Source organism: Pelodiscus sinensis, chromosome 15 (assembly GCF_049634645.1).
Source record: "Pelodiscus sinensis isolate JC-2024 chromosome 15, ASM4963464v1, whole genome shotgun sequence".
Classification (NCBI taxonomy): domain Eukaryota; kingdom Metazoa; phylum Chordata; order Testudines; family Trionychidae; genus Pelodiscus; species Pelodiscus sinensis.
This window is the reverse complement of record NC_134725.1, coordinates 34,774,081-34,793,758: the sequence shown is the minus strand read 5'-3', so window position 1 is coordinate 34,793,758 and position 19,678 is coordinate 34,774,081. Positions and strand designations below refer to the sequence as shown.

General features: G+C 49.2%; 2 protein-coding genes across 17 annotated transcripts in view; one reads left to right on the top strand and one right to left on the bottom strand.

Moving 5' to 3' along the window:
* Nucleotides 1-1,314, top strand: part of ATXN2 (ataxin 2) — a 120,101-nt gene extending 118,787 nt beyond the window's left edge. For all 16 annotated transcript variants that reach the window (XM_075898725.1, XM_075898728.1, XM_075898726.1 and 13 more), the window contains one exon: nucleotides 689-1,314. In XM_075898725.1, coding sequence (XP_075754840.1) covers nucleotides 689-717 — 29 coding nt within the window. In that variant the 3' untranslated portion in view covers nucleotides 718-1,314. The remainder of the gene's footprint in view (nucleotides 1-688) is intronic.
* Nucleotides 1,315-2,954: 1,640 nt separating this feature from the next.
* The window catches only part of SH2B3 (SH2B adaptor protein 3), a 117,168-nt gene continuing 100,444 nt past the window's right edge, over nucleotides 2,955-19,678 (bottom strand). The window contains exons 5-8 of the mRNA XM_075898736.1: nucleotides 17,173-17,267; nucleotides 13,913-14,127; nucleotides 13,015-13,186; nucleotides 2,955-9,531 (exon numbers count right to left, since the gene is read on the bottom strand). Of these exons, the coding sequence (XP_075754851.1) occupies nucleotides 9,227-9,531; nucleotides 13,015-13,186; nucleotides 13,913-14,127; nucleotides 17,173-17,267 (787 nt within the window). The 3' untranslated portion in view covers nucleotides 2,955-9,226. The remainder of the gene's footprint in view (nucleotides 9,532-13,014; nucleotides 13,187-13,912; nucleotides 14,128-17,172; nucleotides 17,268-19,678) is intronic.

The following is a 19,678-nucleotide window of genomic DNA, read 5'->3' as shown; positions in this document are numbered from 1 at the left end:
ACAGAGGCAAACTGTTGAAGGAGACAGACAGTATTTCTGCAGTTAGTATTTATATTTTGCTGCTCCAGATGTAAACTTTGTATGCATACAAAGTAGACTAAGTTAGGAAAGGCTATTTCTCTATGGCTGAAACCTACTATGCAGACTTCGGAGTGTGCAGGACAATATTTGCCTGCCCTTGTCTTAGGGGATAGAATATCTAGGTGGCTTAAGGAGTAATGATCCAATTTTTGTACATGTAAGTTATAGAAAGTGGCTTGAGGATAGTTGTAAAATTACTGCTCCAGGGATAGGAGTATTCCTGGCAACTGAAGGCAGATGGCATTATAATGTTGTCTTTTTAGCCCAAGAGTGACATTTTGCAGTCTTGTTTCTTGGGGAAAGCAGGCCCTACTTGTTTTGTTACTCTTTAAATGTAATTCTTACCTAAGTGTCTGGAGTACTGTTTTTTTCCCAAAGCAGGGTGTTAACTTGTACAATGAACCAATACCTGATTTTGTGGGGTGAAAAATGGAGGGGGAGGGTGAGAATTTTTGCTTTCTTAGGGATAGGTAGAAAAACAGCCAAAGGACATCTTAATGCAGGCTTTTTTACAGACTTGAGCAAAATAGTTATCCAGTGATGTAACTGGCAAATCGCAAACTGGTAAGCCATGTAACAATTTACACATGCACTCTTTGTTTTGCAGTACAAGCCCACCACCAACAACAGTTGTAAGGCTGATGTGGAGTAACAAAGGCTGGATACCTTTTGTAGGCCAAATACCTTCCTTCCACTGCTCTGCCAACTGGAAGCACAGACAACTAGAATTTCATTTATTTTGTTTAAAAAAATCGATTTCTTGTAACATCCAATAGGAATGCTAACAGTTCATCTTGCAGTGGGAGAGATTCGGACTGAGTTAGAGGCATGTGGGAACTTGTGGGTTATTCCATAATTCCATGCACTGTATCACAGTCCTGCAGGTGCCCAAACTCTGCTTGCTGAAAACTGGAAGTTATTTATTTTTTAACGACCCTTCAAAGTTATGAACTCATCAGCTAGCAAAAGAAGTAACACAAGTGATTCTTGCTGCTATTATCACTAAAAATCAAGTCTCGGAGATCCCTTCTATGTTTAACTAAACTTGAAACAGGTTCAGTAAAATTCTAATCGTCAAACTGATGGATTATTATTTATAAATCACGTTTGATGAAGTGATCACTATTGCAAGACAGTGATGTAACTTTTAAGTTAAGAAAACTTTTACTTTGTAGATAATATAAAATAAAAACTTAAAAAAAATTAAAAAATAAAAAAAGTTTTAAAAACTGATCAATCTGGTGTGTGTATGTTACTCTTGCCCTACTTTATTCTTTAGCTTTAAGATTGTCCAATTTAATGTCAGGTAAAAATGATTTGGCATTATGAAATGTGAGTAGTATTCAGCGATAAACTTTGAGCTGTTTTTACTATGCAAAGCACAAGGAGGTTTGGTATTAAATATCTGCAGTTCAGTATTCATATTATTTAGTTAAAACATTCTACTTTAAATGCATTTTACAGCTAAACTCTCTAGGTTCAACTGTGTAGCTTTTATCCATGATGTATCATCTTCTGAGTGAAGCAGAATAAGGAAGTCTTGATGCTTGGGGCAGTAGATGTGATGCAAAGGTCAGTGGTGTTTGGAAGCTTCTTGCCAGGTTGAGCAAAAAAAGGCTACAACAGTTACTGGCAAAACATGAGGGAGAATTATAGAAAAAGACTAGAAGAAAAGTGAATTTCATGTATTTTAGAAAGCTCTCACTGGTGTGAAATACATTAGACTGTCCATAAAATGTTCTGTGGTCTTCATCACTGTTCCTTATGGAGTGTACTTACAGCTGGTAACCAAAAATTAATGGGTGGGAGAAAAGCAGTGTCCTGTTAAAGCACAATCCAATTGTTGAATTTGTAAAGGCGGGTTAATAATGTGTTTGTGTAAATATGTACACATTCAATACAGCTGGCAAAGTATACTGTGGCTCAAAGATAAAGGTGTGAAAGGAGGCTAAATATAGTTTGTCTTGTAAGTCAATTCACTATGTGGACAAAATGCTGTGAAATTGTTACTGCTTTACAGAAGTATTTCTGACAGGCAACAGGGGGCATGAAACCATTAAATATTAATGGTACATCTTATTCATCCAAGTGTACTTTGTACCTCTATTGATTTTTATTGGACCAGTGTCTGTTGGTGAGACACACATTTCTTTAGTTTGTTCAACATATTTCAAGGGGCTGTGGCCCATGAACCTATCCACTCAAAAGAATGAAACAGAGATGAAGCAGGTGGGGAATTGTCAGTGGGTTACAGGTTGTTGTAATACACCATAATTCCAGTATCTTTTTTTCAGTTCAGGCTTTTTGATGTCTACCCAATATATGAATTTAAGCTCCCAAGCTCATACTTAAAAAGTATCGTGCACGTTTCCTTTGAGGATGAGGACTGCTACAGAGTGATTGTTTTGTGAAGTGTTCACTCACACATGATGATGGTGTTTTATCATTTTATTGTACAAGTTCATTTAAGAATGGTAATGATTGTCTGGTTTGACCCTCATAGTTGTTGGGTCGTTTAGTGCACTGGGTGAGGTATGCTGGAAAGTTTGTAGAACCCTCCAAATTTGTGGATATCCGTGGATTATGTTGACAGGGTTACAGATCGGATGCAGAGACAAATTTTGTATCCATGCAGGGCTCTATTTGTCAGCCTCACTAACAGAAGTTGGCCCAATAAAAAAATCTGACCTCACCCAACTTGCCACTCTAATATCCTAGAACCAGCATGGCTATGCCTCACCGTAGTCATGTGACTTTCATTTCTAAAAGTAGGCAAGACGGGATCTTTACATTCCAACTGCTATTGGTTCAAAAACTGACAAGTCACTGAGAGCTGGAGAAAATTAGGATAAAAGTATTAATCTGAGAAGAAATAGATTCTAAAAACAATTTATTTAAGAGCTGATTTGTACATAGTAGCAAAACTGCATTATTCAAGAATAAGTTACTTATACAGTACATACAGAAACAATACATAGAAAATCTACCAGAATTCTTCTGTGATGATGAAAAAGTAGCGCTTTGAAATAAATGCACTTTATTTCAACAAAACTCTTGCTGGCCTTAAATTGCCTACTGGATAAAAAGGCAGTGAACAGGTGGGCAAGTGCTGTCTTAAGATGACAACCTGTTTTTCATACAACAAGCTTTTATGCTGAAATGTGGAATATAGTACTCAAGCTTGTCAGTCAACATTGAAAGGTCTTATATGCATGGTAAAGTACACATTGGCTCTAACTTGAAAGTTTTCTGTGGTCCAAGGAACATCAAATATTTATCAATACTGCTTCACTCTTGCACAGACTAGGCTGGGGTGGTGAGGATGATGATGATTTGGATTTTCTTTGCTGGACCTGAACCTCTTCCTCAAAGCTTTTCTATTGAATGCAGCCTTGAAGCAAAAGGCTCAATGAGATTACTCTTGGTGTCCCTGTAGGATTAGCTGTTCAGAGGGCTAGACCAGAATGGCACTTCATACTGATGATGATAAATTTCTTTTTAGGGGAAGCCATGTTAGTCTGTAATGTTAAAAATTAGTAGTCCTGTGGCACCTTAGGCTGTGTCCAGACTCGGGGTTTTTCGAAAAAAGTAGCCTTTTTTCGAAAAAACTTCACCTGCGTCTAGACTGCAGCCGCGTTCTTTCAAAATTAAATCGAAAGAACGCGGCTTTTCTTTCGACAGCGGTAAACCTCATTTCACGAGGAAGAACGCCTTTTTTCGAAAGTACTCTTTCGAAAAAAGGCGTTCTTGAATGCCAACAGGGCTTTTTAGAAAGAGAGCGTCCACACTCACTTGCTGCTTTCTTTCGAAAAAGCAGCTTACTTTTTCGAAAGTACTGCTTGCAGTCTAGACGCTCTTTTTCGAAAGAGGCTTGCAGTCTAGACATAGCCTCAGAGACTAACAAAAATATATCTATAGTATCATGAGCTTGCGTGGGCACAACCCACTTCACTCATCTCATCTGAAGAAGGGGGCTGGCTTTGCCCACAAAAGCTCATGCTACTATAGAGACTAACAATATAGTATTGTGAACTTTTATGGGCCAAACCCGCTTCTTCAGATGAGATGAGTGAAGTGGGTTGTGCCCACAAAAGCTCATGATACTATAGGTATATTTGTGTTAAAGTGCAACAGGATACGTTGTTAAATGTCTCCCACAAGGACATGCAAGAGTTGCCTGTAGGCAGTGTCTGTCAGCAAATAGCAAGCAAATGCTTTCATAAGAACAAGGGGTATAGAGTTGGGGATGGGAGAGGTCTTTCTGCACCTGGGCCAAAGCCTAGTCAGGTTTATATTTTGGCACTCCCTGTAGCGTGTATGATAGCTAGCTCAGCCTATCACCAGAGAGAAGCTTGGGCTAGCAGGTGAGGCCCTAGATCCTACTATGTATTTATTGTGGAACACCGCCTTAAGTAACTATGAAACTAGAAAGGTTTCAGAAGCCCCGATGTGCCTATTGCTGTGGAAGAACAGACATGCTGGGTCTCCTTTATGATGCCAGCCCTTAGATAAGCTGTTTACAATCACTCAGCCTCCTAGGTTAGATTTTGGAACAAATCAGTCAGATTTAATTTTGTGTGTCCCTTCTCTGGGCCCTGAGATTGTCACGGGCTAAGAACTTATGCCAAGCTCAGCAGCTGTTTGGCAGTGTTCCCAGGTATCCAGTAGTCCAGGTGGCAGTGCAACTGAGTTCCACTGCTCAGGAGAGAAGTGCAAAAGTTTAGTGTCCTCCTTTTGCCTTTCCATCCTTCTAAGGCTGTGATGACTGAAAGCTACTTTCCTGTGAACACTCACCAAGGGGGATAATTCTTTGGCCCACAAGATGTTATTAACTTTCATTTAAATATTTAAAAAGTCTTAAAGTCTATGTTGAAACATGCCATAGACTTTATTAAGATCTTTTTTGCCAAGTAACTAGAGAAGTCCATACAATTATAACTTATATCAAGAGCTTATCAGTTTGTCCCCATGTTTCTTAGTAGAGAATTGGTGTGTACTGATTTCATGTAATAAAGTAATCCTGGTGGTGCAGAAGTGGACGGGAAACAAGTCAGACTTGGAAATGTATCACAAGCCATCTACTTCTGAGAATTCTGTCCCTGCTAAAATCAGCCTCCCAGGACCTAGGAGTGTAGATTAAAGATCTGGCCCTGGAATTACTATATAAATAGTTCTAGGATCCCATCCCAGAGTGAGGGGGAGACGAGCTACTCTACTGCAGTAACAAAGGAAAGGTATGGAAGAATATCTGTCCAGTGAGGGAATAGAAACCTTTAGGCTGGGGAAGGAATGAGATGGGTAGAACACTGGTGGGGAAAGTGGTTGACAGCCATGTGGCTGGAGGTTGCAAACAGTCTGTTAGCTTTCACTATACAATTCCTCCCACTCCATACACAATTTCCTTTAGCAGTGAGTTGTTGGCCTGTGACAGCCTTTTATTCTGGACTCTGCAGCTTCTTCCTAGCTTTGGCTAACTCTGAAATAGCAACTTTAGTGAATAATCAGAACAGATTTGCAGCTAGGTACCAGGCAAAGGTACTGATAGGGATGTGTGGCTATATGGAGGGGCTGTGCCAGACTTACTGGGGCCCTGGGCAAAGTGGAAGGCCTGTCTCTGTCTCTGTGGGGCTCAGAAGGGATAGGGCTGGGGATAGCTAGCTCTCAGAACCACCTGGAGTGCTGTTACTGCTACTCCTGTCCTAGCCCTGGGCTCTTTTGAATGGCTGGATCCTTGGGTAACTGCCCCCTTTGCTCCCACCCTCCTGTCAGAGAGCCTACTTGGATATGTTTGTATAGGAGCCCTGAATGAATGACACACACCTGGAGTATATTGTACTCAATAAGAAGATTCAGTTTAGTCCATTAAAGCAGCCTTAGCAATGAAATATAATACATCAAGTGTGTGTGTGGTTGGCTGCTGGCCCTTAAACAAGACTTGGTGGGCCAAAAACCCCAACCCAGAAGCAGCACCAATAGGCATGAGGGCTGTGATGACCATGTTTTGTCAAGGCCATGCTCTTTCCTTGCTCTGATCACTAACGTGGGTAAAAGCTGCCTTACCTTCTACTGAATGAAGACTTGGTGCTGGTTGGTTTGTGGTCATTGCGAAGTGTTGCTGATGGCATCAAATCAAGGTTTAACCTACAAACCAAGCATTTCCTAAGGGTTGCAGAGGTAAGTGTTGTGCTGTAGCCTGCACACTTACACCTCATTGTCCTATAGTTCTTAAGCCTTCCTTGTTTAAAAGTAAAGGGGTGTGGGCACTAGGTGATTTACTCCCACTGAGACTCCACCCTCTGAGTTTCTCAAGAGATGGAGGACAGTGAATTGTTTGGCAAAAACCATCCTGGGGATAGTTGTATTAACTGAGCCCTATTATATTGTAGCCTACCACGCTGGATTTGGGCAATACCTTGCCTATGAGAAATCCTAAGACCAACTGGGAACAGTGATTGAGCTACTGAGACTGTTGGTGAGTCTGCTCTTGCAGCAGAAATGTGTTTGGTGGAAGTTAAGGGCACTGGCCACTTGAGTTCCATTGTTTAAAAAAACTGGCTGATTGATTGCGGAATTCCAGTTGATGCAGAAATCCTGGCTCCATGTGTGTCCAGAACCTCAGCCTCTGGTCAGAATTTTTAAGGGTTGTTCTCTGCCTTAGAGTGCTGTCGAATGCACAAAGGTGAGCTATAGAGAACAATATATTTTGCCAACTTCCAAGATGAGTATAGGGTGTATAAAAGTCAGACAATCAAGGGGCTTTTCAAGTTAAACCTTTTAAAAAAAAATTGCTCCTGTACACCATGATCCAAGGGAGTCTCTTCTATCATAGTGCCCCTTCTGGTGTGACTCAATGCTGGCAAAACAAACTATAGGCCTTTCAATTCTTTGCCAGGAATTCTTTGCACAGTTTACATTTTCTGCTGCTAATTTGAGATGGAAGTATCTTTTCCTCTCTCCCACCATTTAAGTAAAGTGACAAGTACAATGCAGAGGATTTTTTTTTTAATAACTAGGCAGGACATAAATACAGCTGTGTTTTTCTTGCATTCACTGCCTGGTGACCCAAAAACCAAAACTCTCTGGCTAAGTGTAGAGAGGATCCAGAGTGAATATTTAAATGAGTCTCATTTCATGTGATTCTTATTTCCTCAGTGGCAACACATTGGTTCGGTGGAGCATTGAGTGATTATATGATGCTGGCTTGTCTTACTTCTGCTGCTAGTTAAATGTTACCTTCCTTCTCTAAGCAATTGCTGTCTTTTCCCTCCACAAGGGGGTTTGATCCTGAGCGGACATGAAGGCATCTTATCCATTCTAAGGGTCAGACACTCCCTGAGCAGGGTAGCTCAGCCGAGAAACATTTCTGTTTTATGGGGGGTTAGTGAAACCACACATTTAGGCTCTGTCTAAACTGGCAAGATTTTGCACAAAAGCAGCTGCTTTTGCGCAAAATCTTGCCATCTGTCTACACTGGCCGCGAGTACTGGCGCAAGAAAACTGACATTCTAATGTAGGAATTCAGTGCTTCTTGCACAAATACTCTGACGCTCCCGCTCAGGGATAAGCCCTCTTGCGCAACTGTTCTTGCGCAAGAGGCCAGTGTAGACAGGCAACGTTAATTTCTTGCGCAAGAAAGCCCGATGGCTAAAATGGCCATCAGAGCTTTCTTGCGCAAGAGAGCGTCTGCACTGGCACAGATGCTTTTGCACAAAAGCACATCTCTTGCACAAAGGCACATGCCAATGTAGACGCTCTCTTGCGCAAATACTCTTGCGTTAAAAGTATTTACGCAAAATCATGCCAGTGTAGACGTGGCCTTATTGTTTGTTAAACTATGAATCTTAAGTCAGAACCTGCAGCTCTTAATGGACCCATCTCTCTGGAAAGACACACGAAAGCAAACAAGTCACATCTCCTCCTAACCAAGGAAATGCCAAAGTCACAGTAAGGCACAAGAATAAGAAGGTTCATTAGTGAACCCCCCTTTTGGGTAACTGTTTGTTACTCATGTTACTTCTCTATAAATAGCAAAAATGGTATTTAAAAAATCCAACTGTCCATCTGATTTTCCTGAGACCTATGGATGCTGAAGGGAGGGGAGGAGATATGGGCAGTGAAAAGGTTATATCCAATCTGACTAGAAAACTATGGCACACAGGGAAGTAACATTTGCATAGCTTTACTTTCCCAAATATGATCTGGTATTTAAAATTTTTTTTTTGTTAAATGCAAGCAACAGCAGCTGTTTGTCAACACACCTCTTGCTTTGAAAAACCAAACTCACATAACTTATTGGGGGGAAGGAACCCACACTTTTGCTTCACTGTAGACTTGTGCCAATAAGATTTCCACAGCAGAAAGAAGTTTTACTCCAAGGCTCTTTCTGACAAGATGTCAGTCTTCTCTCATCCTCTGATCAGTTGTGTTAAGCTGACCTCACTGAGAGGAAGTTAGTGTTCACTTTTTAATCATAGCTAAGAGATGTAAGCATTTCTTTTACCCATAGCTGCAGCAGTAACTTCAACTTTAAAAAAAATGCTAACATGATTTAAATTAAAGCCTTCACTCTGTCCAAAAATACTGAATAAACTCATGTTAGCGATAAGACATCTGCTCTGTTAGAAATGTGGAACTATGACTTACGCAACGGCAAGACATTCCTTGGCCTTCAGGAAGTGACTTTTCTCTGTTTTATGCACAGCCCAGACCAGTAACTTGTTGCAGAGAACTTCTAATCCATTTTTGTCCAATTACATGGCTGTAACTTAATATGCTGGTTTGTTTTCTGGGCTCCATCATGTCCAAAAGGGCAGCGGAGACAGAAAGCGACAGTCTATACCGATTACTTAAGTGCAGACGCTAGCCTAAAAGGCAGAGAGCGTGGCATGTTAACAGGAACGACCTGTGTAAACAGTAATAGGAAAGTTTTGATTAATATGTAAAACAGGCCCTTTAACAGACCTAATAGATCACACCCAGATTGGAGTGAACAAATTATGTATCTATACTCCCTCTCCCTTACAAAAATCTCCCTAATCAGAACTAGTTACATTCTTTTCATGGGCTTCCCAAAATATATAGCAAAAATTATCTAATGGGCTTCCATGCCAAAGTGCGTGGTTTGCAACCCCCTCTCCCCATCTTGTCAGAGCGGCGTATACTGATTGTCAATAGCTCGCACATGGCCCCTGCCAGGGGAGTCCAGCTCATAGTCCGAGTCCCGCTGCCGACTGGTGTGCATGGTGGCTACATCGTTGTGTTGAAGACTGTGAGCCAGTTCTTCTGGAGAGGGCACCAGGTGGAAGATCTGCTCTGGCTGAGAACTGGGATGAATGTCGTCTGCCATGTGTAGCCGGGGGCAGCTGGAGGGACCGATGTGGGTAAGGCTAAGTTCAGAGCTCCAATTTGAGACTGAGAACGGGAGCAAGATGGTGTTGCCTGAGCCAGGACCTGCAGGGAGAGGAGAGAAATCCAACTGGCCAATGTACCTGCAGCAGGCTAAGGGAAATCCAAGCTGTGAGCGGTAAGTTTCCTCAGTTGGCCTTAAGCCTTCTCTGGTGTCATTCCTAAGCATCTAACCCATAGGAACCTGTCTGTACGCACGCCAGTTATCTCAAGGCGGGAGGAGGCAGAACATAGAACAGAAGGCCTATGGTCACTGTTGGTGCCCTGTCCAGGTGCTCTCTGGTTGACTCCCTGCTCAAGGCAGGCCCTAGTTCCCCTGCTGGCCAAGGAAGCCACATGGTCGTGTACTGATGAGCTGGTGGCAGAGGGAGAGGCTCTCCCTCAAGAAGTGACCCAAGCTCCTCCAGATCCCTCTCCTGGGTCAGGCTCAAACCACTGGGTTAGTGCAATTTACAGAGGAGGATGCTCCCCCCTCTGTGGCCGTGCAATGAAAAATGCCTTGGGATGCTCCTGCTCATCCCATGCGATTTGGCAGAGGGCCAGAAGCCACCTCTCCGAAGCCGAGAAGTGGCATTACGGCTCTGCATCTGCCCTGCGCACAGGATCTGGTCTGAACCCTTCGACTAGCCTGCGCTGACTCAGAGCTGCATGAGCTGGCGCTGGGAACCAGGCTGAGCAGCCCCTGTGGTCAGTGGTTAGGGCAGCTTCTCATTTAGAAAGAGGGAACAAACAGCTGGAAAGTTGTCTTGTGTGTGTTTGCACAGGCTCTGGCGGCTCAGAACGCAGGCCCCCGGCCCCATGGCACTTGTCTGTACCAAAGCGCCACAGCCCCTGTGTTCAATTACCTAATGTTATTTAGGAAGCAGCAGACCCCAACTACCTTACCCATTACAAAGATAGCTTCCCCAATTATCACCTCTAATACTATGTACTCACAGACATTCCCCTTCCCCATCTCTAATATCATTAACTCACTGGCATTCACCTTCCTTCCCCCCCCCCCCATCCCCCTTCTGCTCTGCAATGTGATTTGTTCTTTTCATGTGTGTTCACTTTTTTTTAATTGTATCCTTTGGTATATATGGTTGTGACTATTTTCTTCCACTATTTGATCTGAGGAAGTGGGTCTGGCCCACGAAAGCTCATCACCTAATAAACCATCTTGTTAGTCTTTAAAGTGCTACATAGTCCTGTATTTTGTTTCAAGGGAGGGAGTAAGTTCTTGGGGGGAGGGGGGGAGAGAGGAAATCCCTCTAGCATCCTTGGGGCCTACCATTTTCAGCATCTCTCTCTGTGTCTGGCTGGTATTCCTCTCCCCCACTCTTGAGGCCTGAATTTCCTCCTGGGTCAGTTCAATCAACTCTCTAATATTCCCTTCCCAGAGCTAGAGGCTCCAATCTAGACCAAGTCCTTGCTCATTTCATTTGGCCCAGGCTAGCTCATGGGCAAGAGCACTTTGGTCAATTGCTTCTGAGTCCACAGAAGACAGACTAAGAGGTATCACAAAAGAAAACTTAACAATAAGACTCATTAATTACCAGAGCAGGGCTCACTAGGTACCAGGCTTGTTAGGTATCAGGGTGACTGGGGAATCCATGTTACTGGAGGGTTTTTAGAAAAGGCTGGCCACATGGCTGTTGGGGATGGTCCTGCCTCAACATAGGGGGCTGGACTTGCTGGCCTCTAACGAACCCTTCCAGTCCATTGCTGTGATTCTAGGAGGCAGGGAGGGCTCTTCAGATTTCAGCCTCACACTAGAACCTGCCCATGGCTTTGCTGGTTTTAAAATGTGTGTAACGCGGACATGAGTTCAACACAATGTAAACTCAGCTCCTACCCTTTTCCTTTCATTGCAGAGTGGCTGCTTCCATCCCCGCCTCCCTGCGCCATTATCTGGCAGGGCCACAAAGTGATGTCAGTGGTTAACTGGTGGCCTGGCTGGACTAGAGCAGGACCCTGCCCCCAGCCTGGCTAAAGCAGCCAGGCCTGTTGCACTGCAGGCAAGGGGTCAGGGCTGCCCACCCTGTTTAAGTGGTTAATGAGCTAAACATAAAGCTTAACTAGTTAGCGGATTAAACGGTATTTTACATCCCTAGTCACAAGGCAGCACTCCAGGTGCAGCCAGGGCCACCTCCATGAAGGAAGAGGAAGTTAGCTAGTTACCCCATTTGAACTGTGCCACGAGGAACTCCTCGCTATTGTGCTAGCATGCCTCTGCTAGGACAGCCTGTCCCCTCCACCCTTACGTACAGGGGAGAAGGGGGCTGCGTCTGCCAAGGCCATGCCCTGGATTTTCTTTTCATAAAGCTGTGTAAGCTTGTTCTGTTTTGGAAAGCATGTCTGGCTGCCATCCACTGGGGCAGCCTGGCCATTTGACATGACCCACTGCAGACTCACGCCAAAAGTTACATTTTCTCCATGAACTGAGAGCTGAAGCAGGCTCAAGTTTAAACAAACCAATGTAATTAGTCAATGAAATTAAAGTGTAGAGGAGGTGCAGAGTCTCTCGTTACATGTTACCTAACCCTTTTCAAGGGAGTGGGCGGGATACAGCAATTTGTGAAAGAAGCTTGTAAGTCAAGTGAGGGCAGAAGCAGCCCCAGAACAAGACGCTGCACCTGGAACCTGAGCTGCTAGGTTGAGTTTGATTGCAGAGTCCAGCAAGGGAACCCCCTCCTCCCTCCGTGCCATGGGAGGCCAGGTGGCTGGTTCTGGAATCTCACTGGCTTGGCCTGTCCAACACCAGAGCTGCAGTGGAGAGATGGGGAGGTTTGCCTAGATTCGTGCCCCTGTAGCCACCTGATGGCCCATGCTTTTCACCTGGCTGTGGGGACAGAGAGGAAAAGCAGGGCTGATGCCCAGCGCAGTGTGTAACTCAAGGGTCAACACAGGGGCCATAAACAGAGCTTTACTGCTGACATTTGGGATAAGAAGTGAAGTAACCTGCACTCTCTTCGGAGGGTAGAGCACAAGCTTCTGCCAGAATCTCCTCCCTCCTGGATAAGAGGGTCCAGCGCGGCACATGCCTGACAGCAGCCACTGGCTTGGCTTTGCTGGGTGGTGTCACATGTTGCCTGACTCTGGCCAGAAAGGCCATTAGCTAATATAGTTTAGCAAACCCACAACAGCCGCACAGCCCTGGCCAACGGGGCAGGATCCAAAGCCATCCTCTAGCACCCAGCCAAAGCACAGCAGCAGCAGGTTACTAGATGTCTCTGGCCATGTGTAACGCACCCTAGGGTACCACCAGCATCTCAGGCAGGCTCGGGCTCAGGATTCAGTAATTCCTCATTCCCACGGCGAATGCTGTGGCTCCATTAACTGAACAGCCCATTCAAGAGGCAGGAGAGAGATGCCAGCCAGCCAGCCGACCCCGGTGGCTGGCTCTCAAAGCAGGGAGTGCAGCAGCTGGCCTAGGAAGGCCTGCCAACCGTAGCTGGGCCTAGGGACAGGGCAGGAGTCACTCTCCAGTGGGGAGACAAGTTTTTCCTTCTGGCACGTGAGCACGTTAACCCTCCCCCGTCATACCTTGGGTGGGCGGGATGACTACCACGTAGCTGGCGAGCTTGACGTCGCAGGCAGCGCCGCACTCCAGGGGGATGGGGTACCGTTGGAAGTGGTGCAGCATGTCCACGATGGAGGAGAAGCGCAGGTGCTGCACACGACACTGCCCCCGCTCGGTCAGCGAGAGCCGCAGGTGCTGCAAGGGAGAGGGGGAGTCTCTCAAAGCTGCTCGATCGCTCGGGGTGGGGTGAGAGGGAGGAAGTGGTGGCAGTGAGCTCGGAGGCGGAGGGGCTGGTTGGGTAAGGTCTTGCTCGCATTCCTGCTGCAAAACGCCCTTCTGAGAAGACAGTGCCAAGAAACACCACAAGCCGGGCTCGGGCCATGGCAGCGGGATAAAGCCACAGGCCAGTGTCTGATGGTAAGGCAACCGGGCCTGCAGGCAGCAGAACTGAGCCACTCCCTGGGCCACACACAACCGGTTGGCAAGTGCTGTCCATCCCTCAACCAAGGCATGAGTCAGACCAGCCTGGTCTTTTACCGGGTTTGCAGCAAGGGACGAGACAGAGTCCTGCCACGAGGGGCAGGCACAGCCAATACCATATTTCCCCAGGGGCTCCGAGCCAGCGCCTCATGGGGAAGGTTTCCACAGGCAGGCCTGTTCCTCTGTTCAGAGCCTTCTGCGAGGAACATGGGCTGCCAAAGACCGAACACTGGAGCTCAGAAGAGGCTTGTAAATTACCCTTTGGGCCTTGGCACTCGGCTCCCAGAGCACGGGCTGGGGTGTTAGTCAGACACAGCCAGGCTAGGGAATGTGAGCAGTCTGCATGTGGGGGGTGGGGTGCTTGTCTTATGTCAATCAGAGGGAGGAAACCCTGAGCAGAAAAGCAGGGCTGGCTGCAGCCCCCAGCTGCACAGGCCGTACCTTCGCTCTTCCTTGGAAATTGAAGGTGAGGACGTATTCACCCCTGCGAGTTTCGCTCTGTCGCACGAGGAAAACCCCGTGGCCTTCCACCCCTTGCAGCTGAACAAGCTGGGCGGCTTTGACACGCGAAATGGGACCGTGGAACCAGGGGTAGGATGAGAGAAACTGGTCGGTTTTCTGGCAGGATGGTTCCGGCTGCCCACAATGTGTAGCCCCTGAGGAGGAAGAACACCATTAGAGCCAGAGCCGTGGAGACAGGCCCAGGGAAGAAGATGCTCTGCATCCCATAAGCCAAACCCTGAGGAGGGCTGAGCTGCTATGGCAGCCATGGCAGAGTTCTGGAAAAGCCTCACACGGAACCCGTGGCCCCTGCGGAGCCATTCTCCGGTCGGCCGCACAGCTCCCCCCGAGTGGGAGTAGCGCACCTTGAAATCCCCCTCTGTGGAGCAGGACTCCTGCTGTGTTGCTCTCTGGAAAGTACCTGACAATTCAAGCAGGACTTGAAGCCAATAAACCATCACGAGCCAGACAGACACTCCCCACCACAGGTGTCCATGGGAACACGAGCGGCCCTGAAGCCCAGGCTCTGTGTGTGGTGCTAGGCCCAGGTTTGCCTCAGCCCCCTCGCCACAACAAAGCAGAATCCTTCCTTAGCTGACCTCTCCCACCATCACTGTGTATCACAGGCCCCCGTGAGAGAACCAGTGGGACTGCACTGTCCTCCCCCTTGCCGTGCGAAAGGCTCCCTCCGGCACGCTGCCCAGTTTGGCTTTGAATCAGTCACTGGCCACTTCTGCTTTCCACCAGAAACCTGATTGACTCCAGGTCCTTGGCCTTGTGGTGCTGGCATTTGCCCGCAGCACGGTGGGAGCTGTGAGATACTGAAACTCAGCGCTGACACTATCAGCAAAACCCTTGTTTCCTGTCAACTCAACCTGCCAGCAGGCCACCCCCGTTCCTCTTTTCACTGAACGCTGGCCGCAGCCTAATTTTCCCAGCTGGAGGAGGAGAGAACCCCAAACTCTCCCTCCGCTTGCTGCCCGAAGCGGCGGCCATCAGCTTCACAACGGTGCTGACGGACGTAGTTCCCATTTAACCTTTGGGCTGGAACGGTGGCAAAAGAGGAGAGCTAACGGGCCCCTCCTGGCTCAGCTGCCTCCGCGGAGAGAAGCCGCTGGGCTGGCGTTTGTCTGATAAGCTGTTTCTTGGCAGCATGTTGGGAGCACAGGTCTGACAGGGTCAGGTGAGCAGAGCAGGATGCTCACAGAACCCTGCTCTCCAGGGCCCCAAGGGTGCTCAGCTCCCTCCGAGAGCCAGGGGCGCTGAAGGGTGCTGTGTCCCTCACAGGATCGAGCCCCAGATCCGCAGTTCTACCTGCCCGAGGAGCTGTGTAATTCTCTCCCACTGCTGCCCTGTGCTGAATATTCCTCATTCGCTTTAGGAGGCCTGGGCTGGAGCAGAGGGAGTGGGGTTGGAATGCTGTGGGGGCCCGCTCCCCGCCCATAGCCACCAGCAGGGGCAGCAGCAGCAGGACAGTCCTGCCATGGGCCTAGAGGAGCCGAAGCGTTGCAAGCCCTCACCAACCAGTTTCCTGGCCATGCAAGCACCTGACAGCAGGAGTGCCTGACAACAGGCCCTTGGACAGCTTCCCCAGGGCTCCAGCACCAGATACTTCCTGGTGATCAGCACCGCCCACCCTTTCATTCCAGCAATATCGTGGGTCTGGGAACCCTGGGACCCCTGCAGGCTGGTCACGGTCCAAGCGCTCCCCCTTGCTCGGTTAGTCTTTGGCAAGGCCTCCTTGGGCCTGTTGGCTGAGGAGCTTGGGGGTCTGTGACAGTACCGGAACTGGGGCCTTTCAAATGCCAATGGGGCCATCCAAGGATTAGGTGGTGTGGGGTGGCTTGAGCCTTTGACTTACCGAGAACTCCACTGGGGGTAACGACATGCTGAGCAGGGGATTCAGAGCCCGCAGCACAGATCAGCTCCCCTGGGAAAACTTTTACCTTCCATAGCCACCGGGCACCTGCTGCTTGGGGCACATGCCCCCAGGGCGATCTGCATTTCCCTCAGGCAGAGGTCAGTGTGCCTGGCTTTGAGTGTGCAAATAGCCCAGCTGCTATTTGATGACTGGCGCAGCACCAACTGGGGCTGCTGTTTACACAGGTTGCTCTGGTTGTAGCGCTTACAGCCCGAAGGGAGCCTATGGACCCTAGAGTAACTGGTCACAGGCAGAGAACTCCCCTCCGTTCCTGCAGCGAACCCCTAACATCCAGCGAGCTACAAAGCTGCCACTTTCTCAGAGAGCCAGTCTGAGCTGCTGGCCCAGCCAGTGCAGCCCAAAGTGGGCTCTGATCTGGCTTCCCTGCAACCCCAGAACGCACTGTGGGCTGGGGATGAATTCAGGGAATTGGTGCATGGTGGAAAAGCAGTAATCCCACACTGGCCCCTTTCCACAGGGCAAACAGGAACACGCCCGCCTAGCCGTGGTTCTAACAAGCAGGCAGTTAACACACCTCAGCAGTTGCCTCCTTATTTGGCTCTGGCCTGGGACTCCTCCCTCACACCTGGATTTTATTCCCACTGCGCTGCTGGGGTGATACTGGGTGAGCTGCTTCCCGCCTGGGCCTGTTTCCCCTCCCGCTCCCTTGTCTGACCTGTCGCTCCGAGAGCCACGCGGCTCAGAGCACGGTCGGTCAGAGGCTGTGATTTTTGGCTGGGACCTTGAAAGGCGCCGATCATCCCCACAGTCCGTCAGCCTAGTTTGGGTGTTGCTGGGGGGGAGCACAAGAGCAGCCCTGCATTTCTGGCCAGGCCTCTGTACACAAAATGCACTGTTGCCACGGCAGCAGCAGCCCTCTGGAGCACAGAGGACCTGGCCCAAGAGGTTCAAACCACTGTAAAGCTGAATTGCATGAGTGGTCGGAGAGGCACCAGACCCGCGTGAGGCGTTCAGGTTCTGTCCCAGCTCTCTCAGAGGGTCGCTGTGGGTTCCCAGGCAAGCCGTGGAGAACCTGACTTGCAGAAATGAGACGCAACCCACCACAAGTGCAGGGCTCCCCTACCAAGCAGGCTCTTTACCCCACAAGCAGGCTGGCTTCATGTTGGTAAGAGGGTGGGAAAGGGGAGGGCACCATAGGGGCAAAGTGCAACTACTAAGGCAGCTTCCTCCTTGCCACGGGTGTCCCACACCACTGCCCTGAAGACAAGGAAGCCCCAGGACCTGTGAGTGTCCCCACTCTCCCACGCAGGACACCCACCTTGGGGAAGGAAGTCGGTGCTGCCATTGGAGGGGCTCGAGGCGGTGATGTCAGAGAGCTGGCCCGCGAGTAGCTCTGCGTCACCTCCCTCTGACCTGCCAGGAAGATACAGGAAGGATGTCACTGCTTCCGCCACCAAGCCCAGGCGGAGACCCGGCTACTCCCCTCAGCAAAGCCCCAGGGTGAGCAGAAAAAACACCCCCCCCCCACACACACACACACAAAAAACAGAGCTCCCTTCATGCAAGCGTGCCAGGCAGAGACGCTGCCAGGCAGGGAACGTGATAGCTCAGCCACTGCTCAGAAGTCAGGGCTCCCAAGGACACAAAATGCCGGGAAATTCCAGGTGTTTTTTCACACGTTAAAAAACAAAGCTAAACCCAACATTCCTATGGAAGCATATTTCAAAACGCGGCAGCACTGCAGCACAGCGGGGTCCTAGTGCAGGTACATTCCCTCAGCTGCCTTGAGAGAAAGACCACCTACTGTAGGGACAGGGCCACTGGCCAGAGGAAAAACACAACACATCTGGGGCAAACTCAGGTAAGAGTCATAGGCCTCACCAGAAACACAGGAGGAGGCATGATTTTAATTCGCCCTTACTGATAGGCTAGGGAGACCGGTCACCCAGAATCTATTCCTTACTGACAGAAACACCCTCCCAGCAGTGGACAGGTGGCAGCCCCACTTCCTGCCTATGTTTCCCCATCTGTGCCAAGTGTTGTGAGGCAGCAGATGGGAAACTTAAGGGAGGTGAGAAGAACCTACTGTGGGTTGCCTGGCCACAGCTGAGCACACTGCCAGCCTGCAGAACAGGGCAGAAACACCATACTGAACTCTGTGGCTAACAAGACTCAGCTGCCAGCTCCGGAGCTGCCCTGGCATCCTCTCTGTGCACTGCAGCAGACAGAGCAGCACCTTCAGCTTGGACCAGACACTGTCGTCTGTGCCTGCTCCGTCTCCGTGCTTGGGGTGGGGGTTGGTTTCCTAGCTCTGGAGTGCGGTGCTGCTCCCTTTGGGCACAGCTGCCATGCAAGCAGGAATGAAAGTTGACAGTGCGAAGAGGGAAAGGACGCAGGCTAGCTTGGAAATGCACCAAGAATCCCCAAAACACATGGGTGGGAGGGAGAAGCCCTCAGGGACCATTGTCATGGCGCTCTAGCAGCAATATTCCCTCTAATTTTTTCCATCCATGTGCAGAATAAATTTTATTATGTGCACCAAGGCATGTGTGGATATGCACCACCAGGAGATACACAGGCTGCCAGCTGTGGCCAGTATGGGTATTTTGCTAATCAGGTGGGTGGCATCCGAATCTCTCCTAGGCCCAAGTGCTTAGCTTACAGCAGCGTTTCTTAAACTTTTTAAGACCGAGAAACACCAAACAGTATTTTTTTTTTTTTATGAGGAACACCAAGGATTTTTTGTTGAGAAAAAGAACAAAAGGTTGGGGGAAGGAGGAGAGAAAAGAAGGGTCGGGGGGAAGTTATTGAGGGGAAAAAGTCGTCCCTTTAAGGGTGGCCATTTTGAATTCTGTACTCCACAGCGCACCTCCGACTGCTTCGCGTCACACGCCGGAGTGCCACGGAGCACAGTTACAGGGACCAGCCTGACGTCTCTCAAGGGCAGAGAGCAGCACACTTGCTCCCCAGCCCTTGTAGCGGGGGCGGCTGCTCTCCGTGCAGTCGGGACTTAGGAGGTGGGGGGCGGACCTACAGCCAATGGCTGAAGCACTCTGAGGTGCGTCAGTAAGGCTGGAGTCAAATGGAGGCGCGCTGGCTTCCCAAAGGCCAGGCAGGAAGCAGGCCCTAAGCCATGGGAACGAGGCGCGCCGCAGGAGTCGGGGAGCACACTCCATAAATCACAACAGGGCTTGGCTCACTCTCCGCAGGCTATTTCAATAACAGGAAGTGCCTTGTTCACAGGACCCAGGCAATAGCCAGGGCTGCAGGCCAGCCGGGGCTTCCGGCGCTTCCTCCCAAGGGGCAGCAGTGCCACCTCAACCTGCCCCGTACAGCCCAGCCCCCTTCTGCCTAGCCTGCCACGCAGGGATTTGGGAATCCCATCAGCAGGTCCCTCCCGGGTGCTTTGAGAACAGGGGCCAACAGGTTCACTGCGCCTGGCAGCGTGACCTGGGCTTTGGGGCTCCCCGACGGGCCCTGCTAACTTCCTGCAGCTCGCCTGAGGCTAGGGCCAAGTTCCTGCCCAGGCGAGTTATGCCAGGTTGCATCTGGCCAATCATGGCTCACCACTAGCCCAGGGGAGCCAGTCACTTGGAAAGCCCCCTTCCCAGGCAGCTGGCGGGCAGGGGTCAGGTCAGGCGAAGCATGAAGCCCTCAATCAGCAGCCAGGCTCTGGCTGGTGGGAGGCCACAGCGTGAGCCCGGCCTGGCAAACCACCAGACCCGTCCTGGCTGAGCAGGGCTGGCACTGCCCCGTCAGCCTGAGGACTGTGTCCACGGGGGAGCAGAGCAGGAGGAGGAGCCTATGAGGGGAGATGGTGCCCA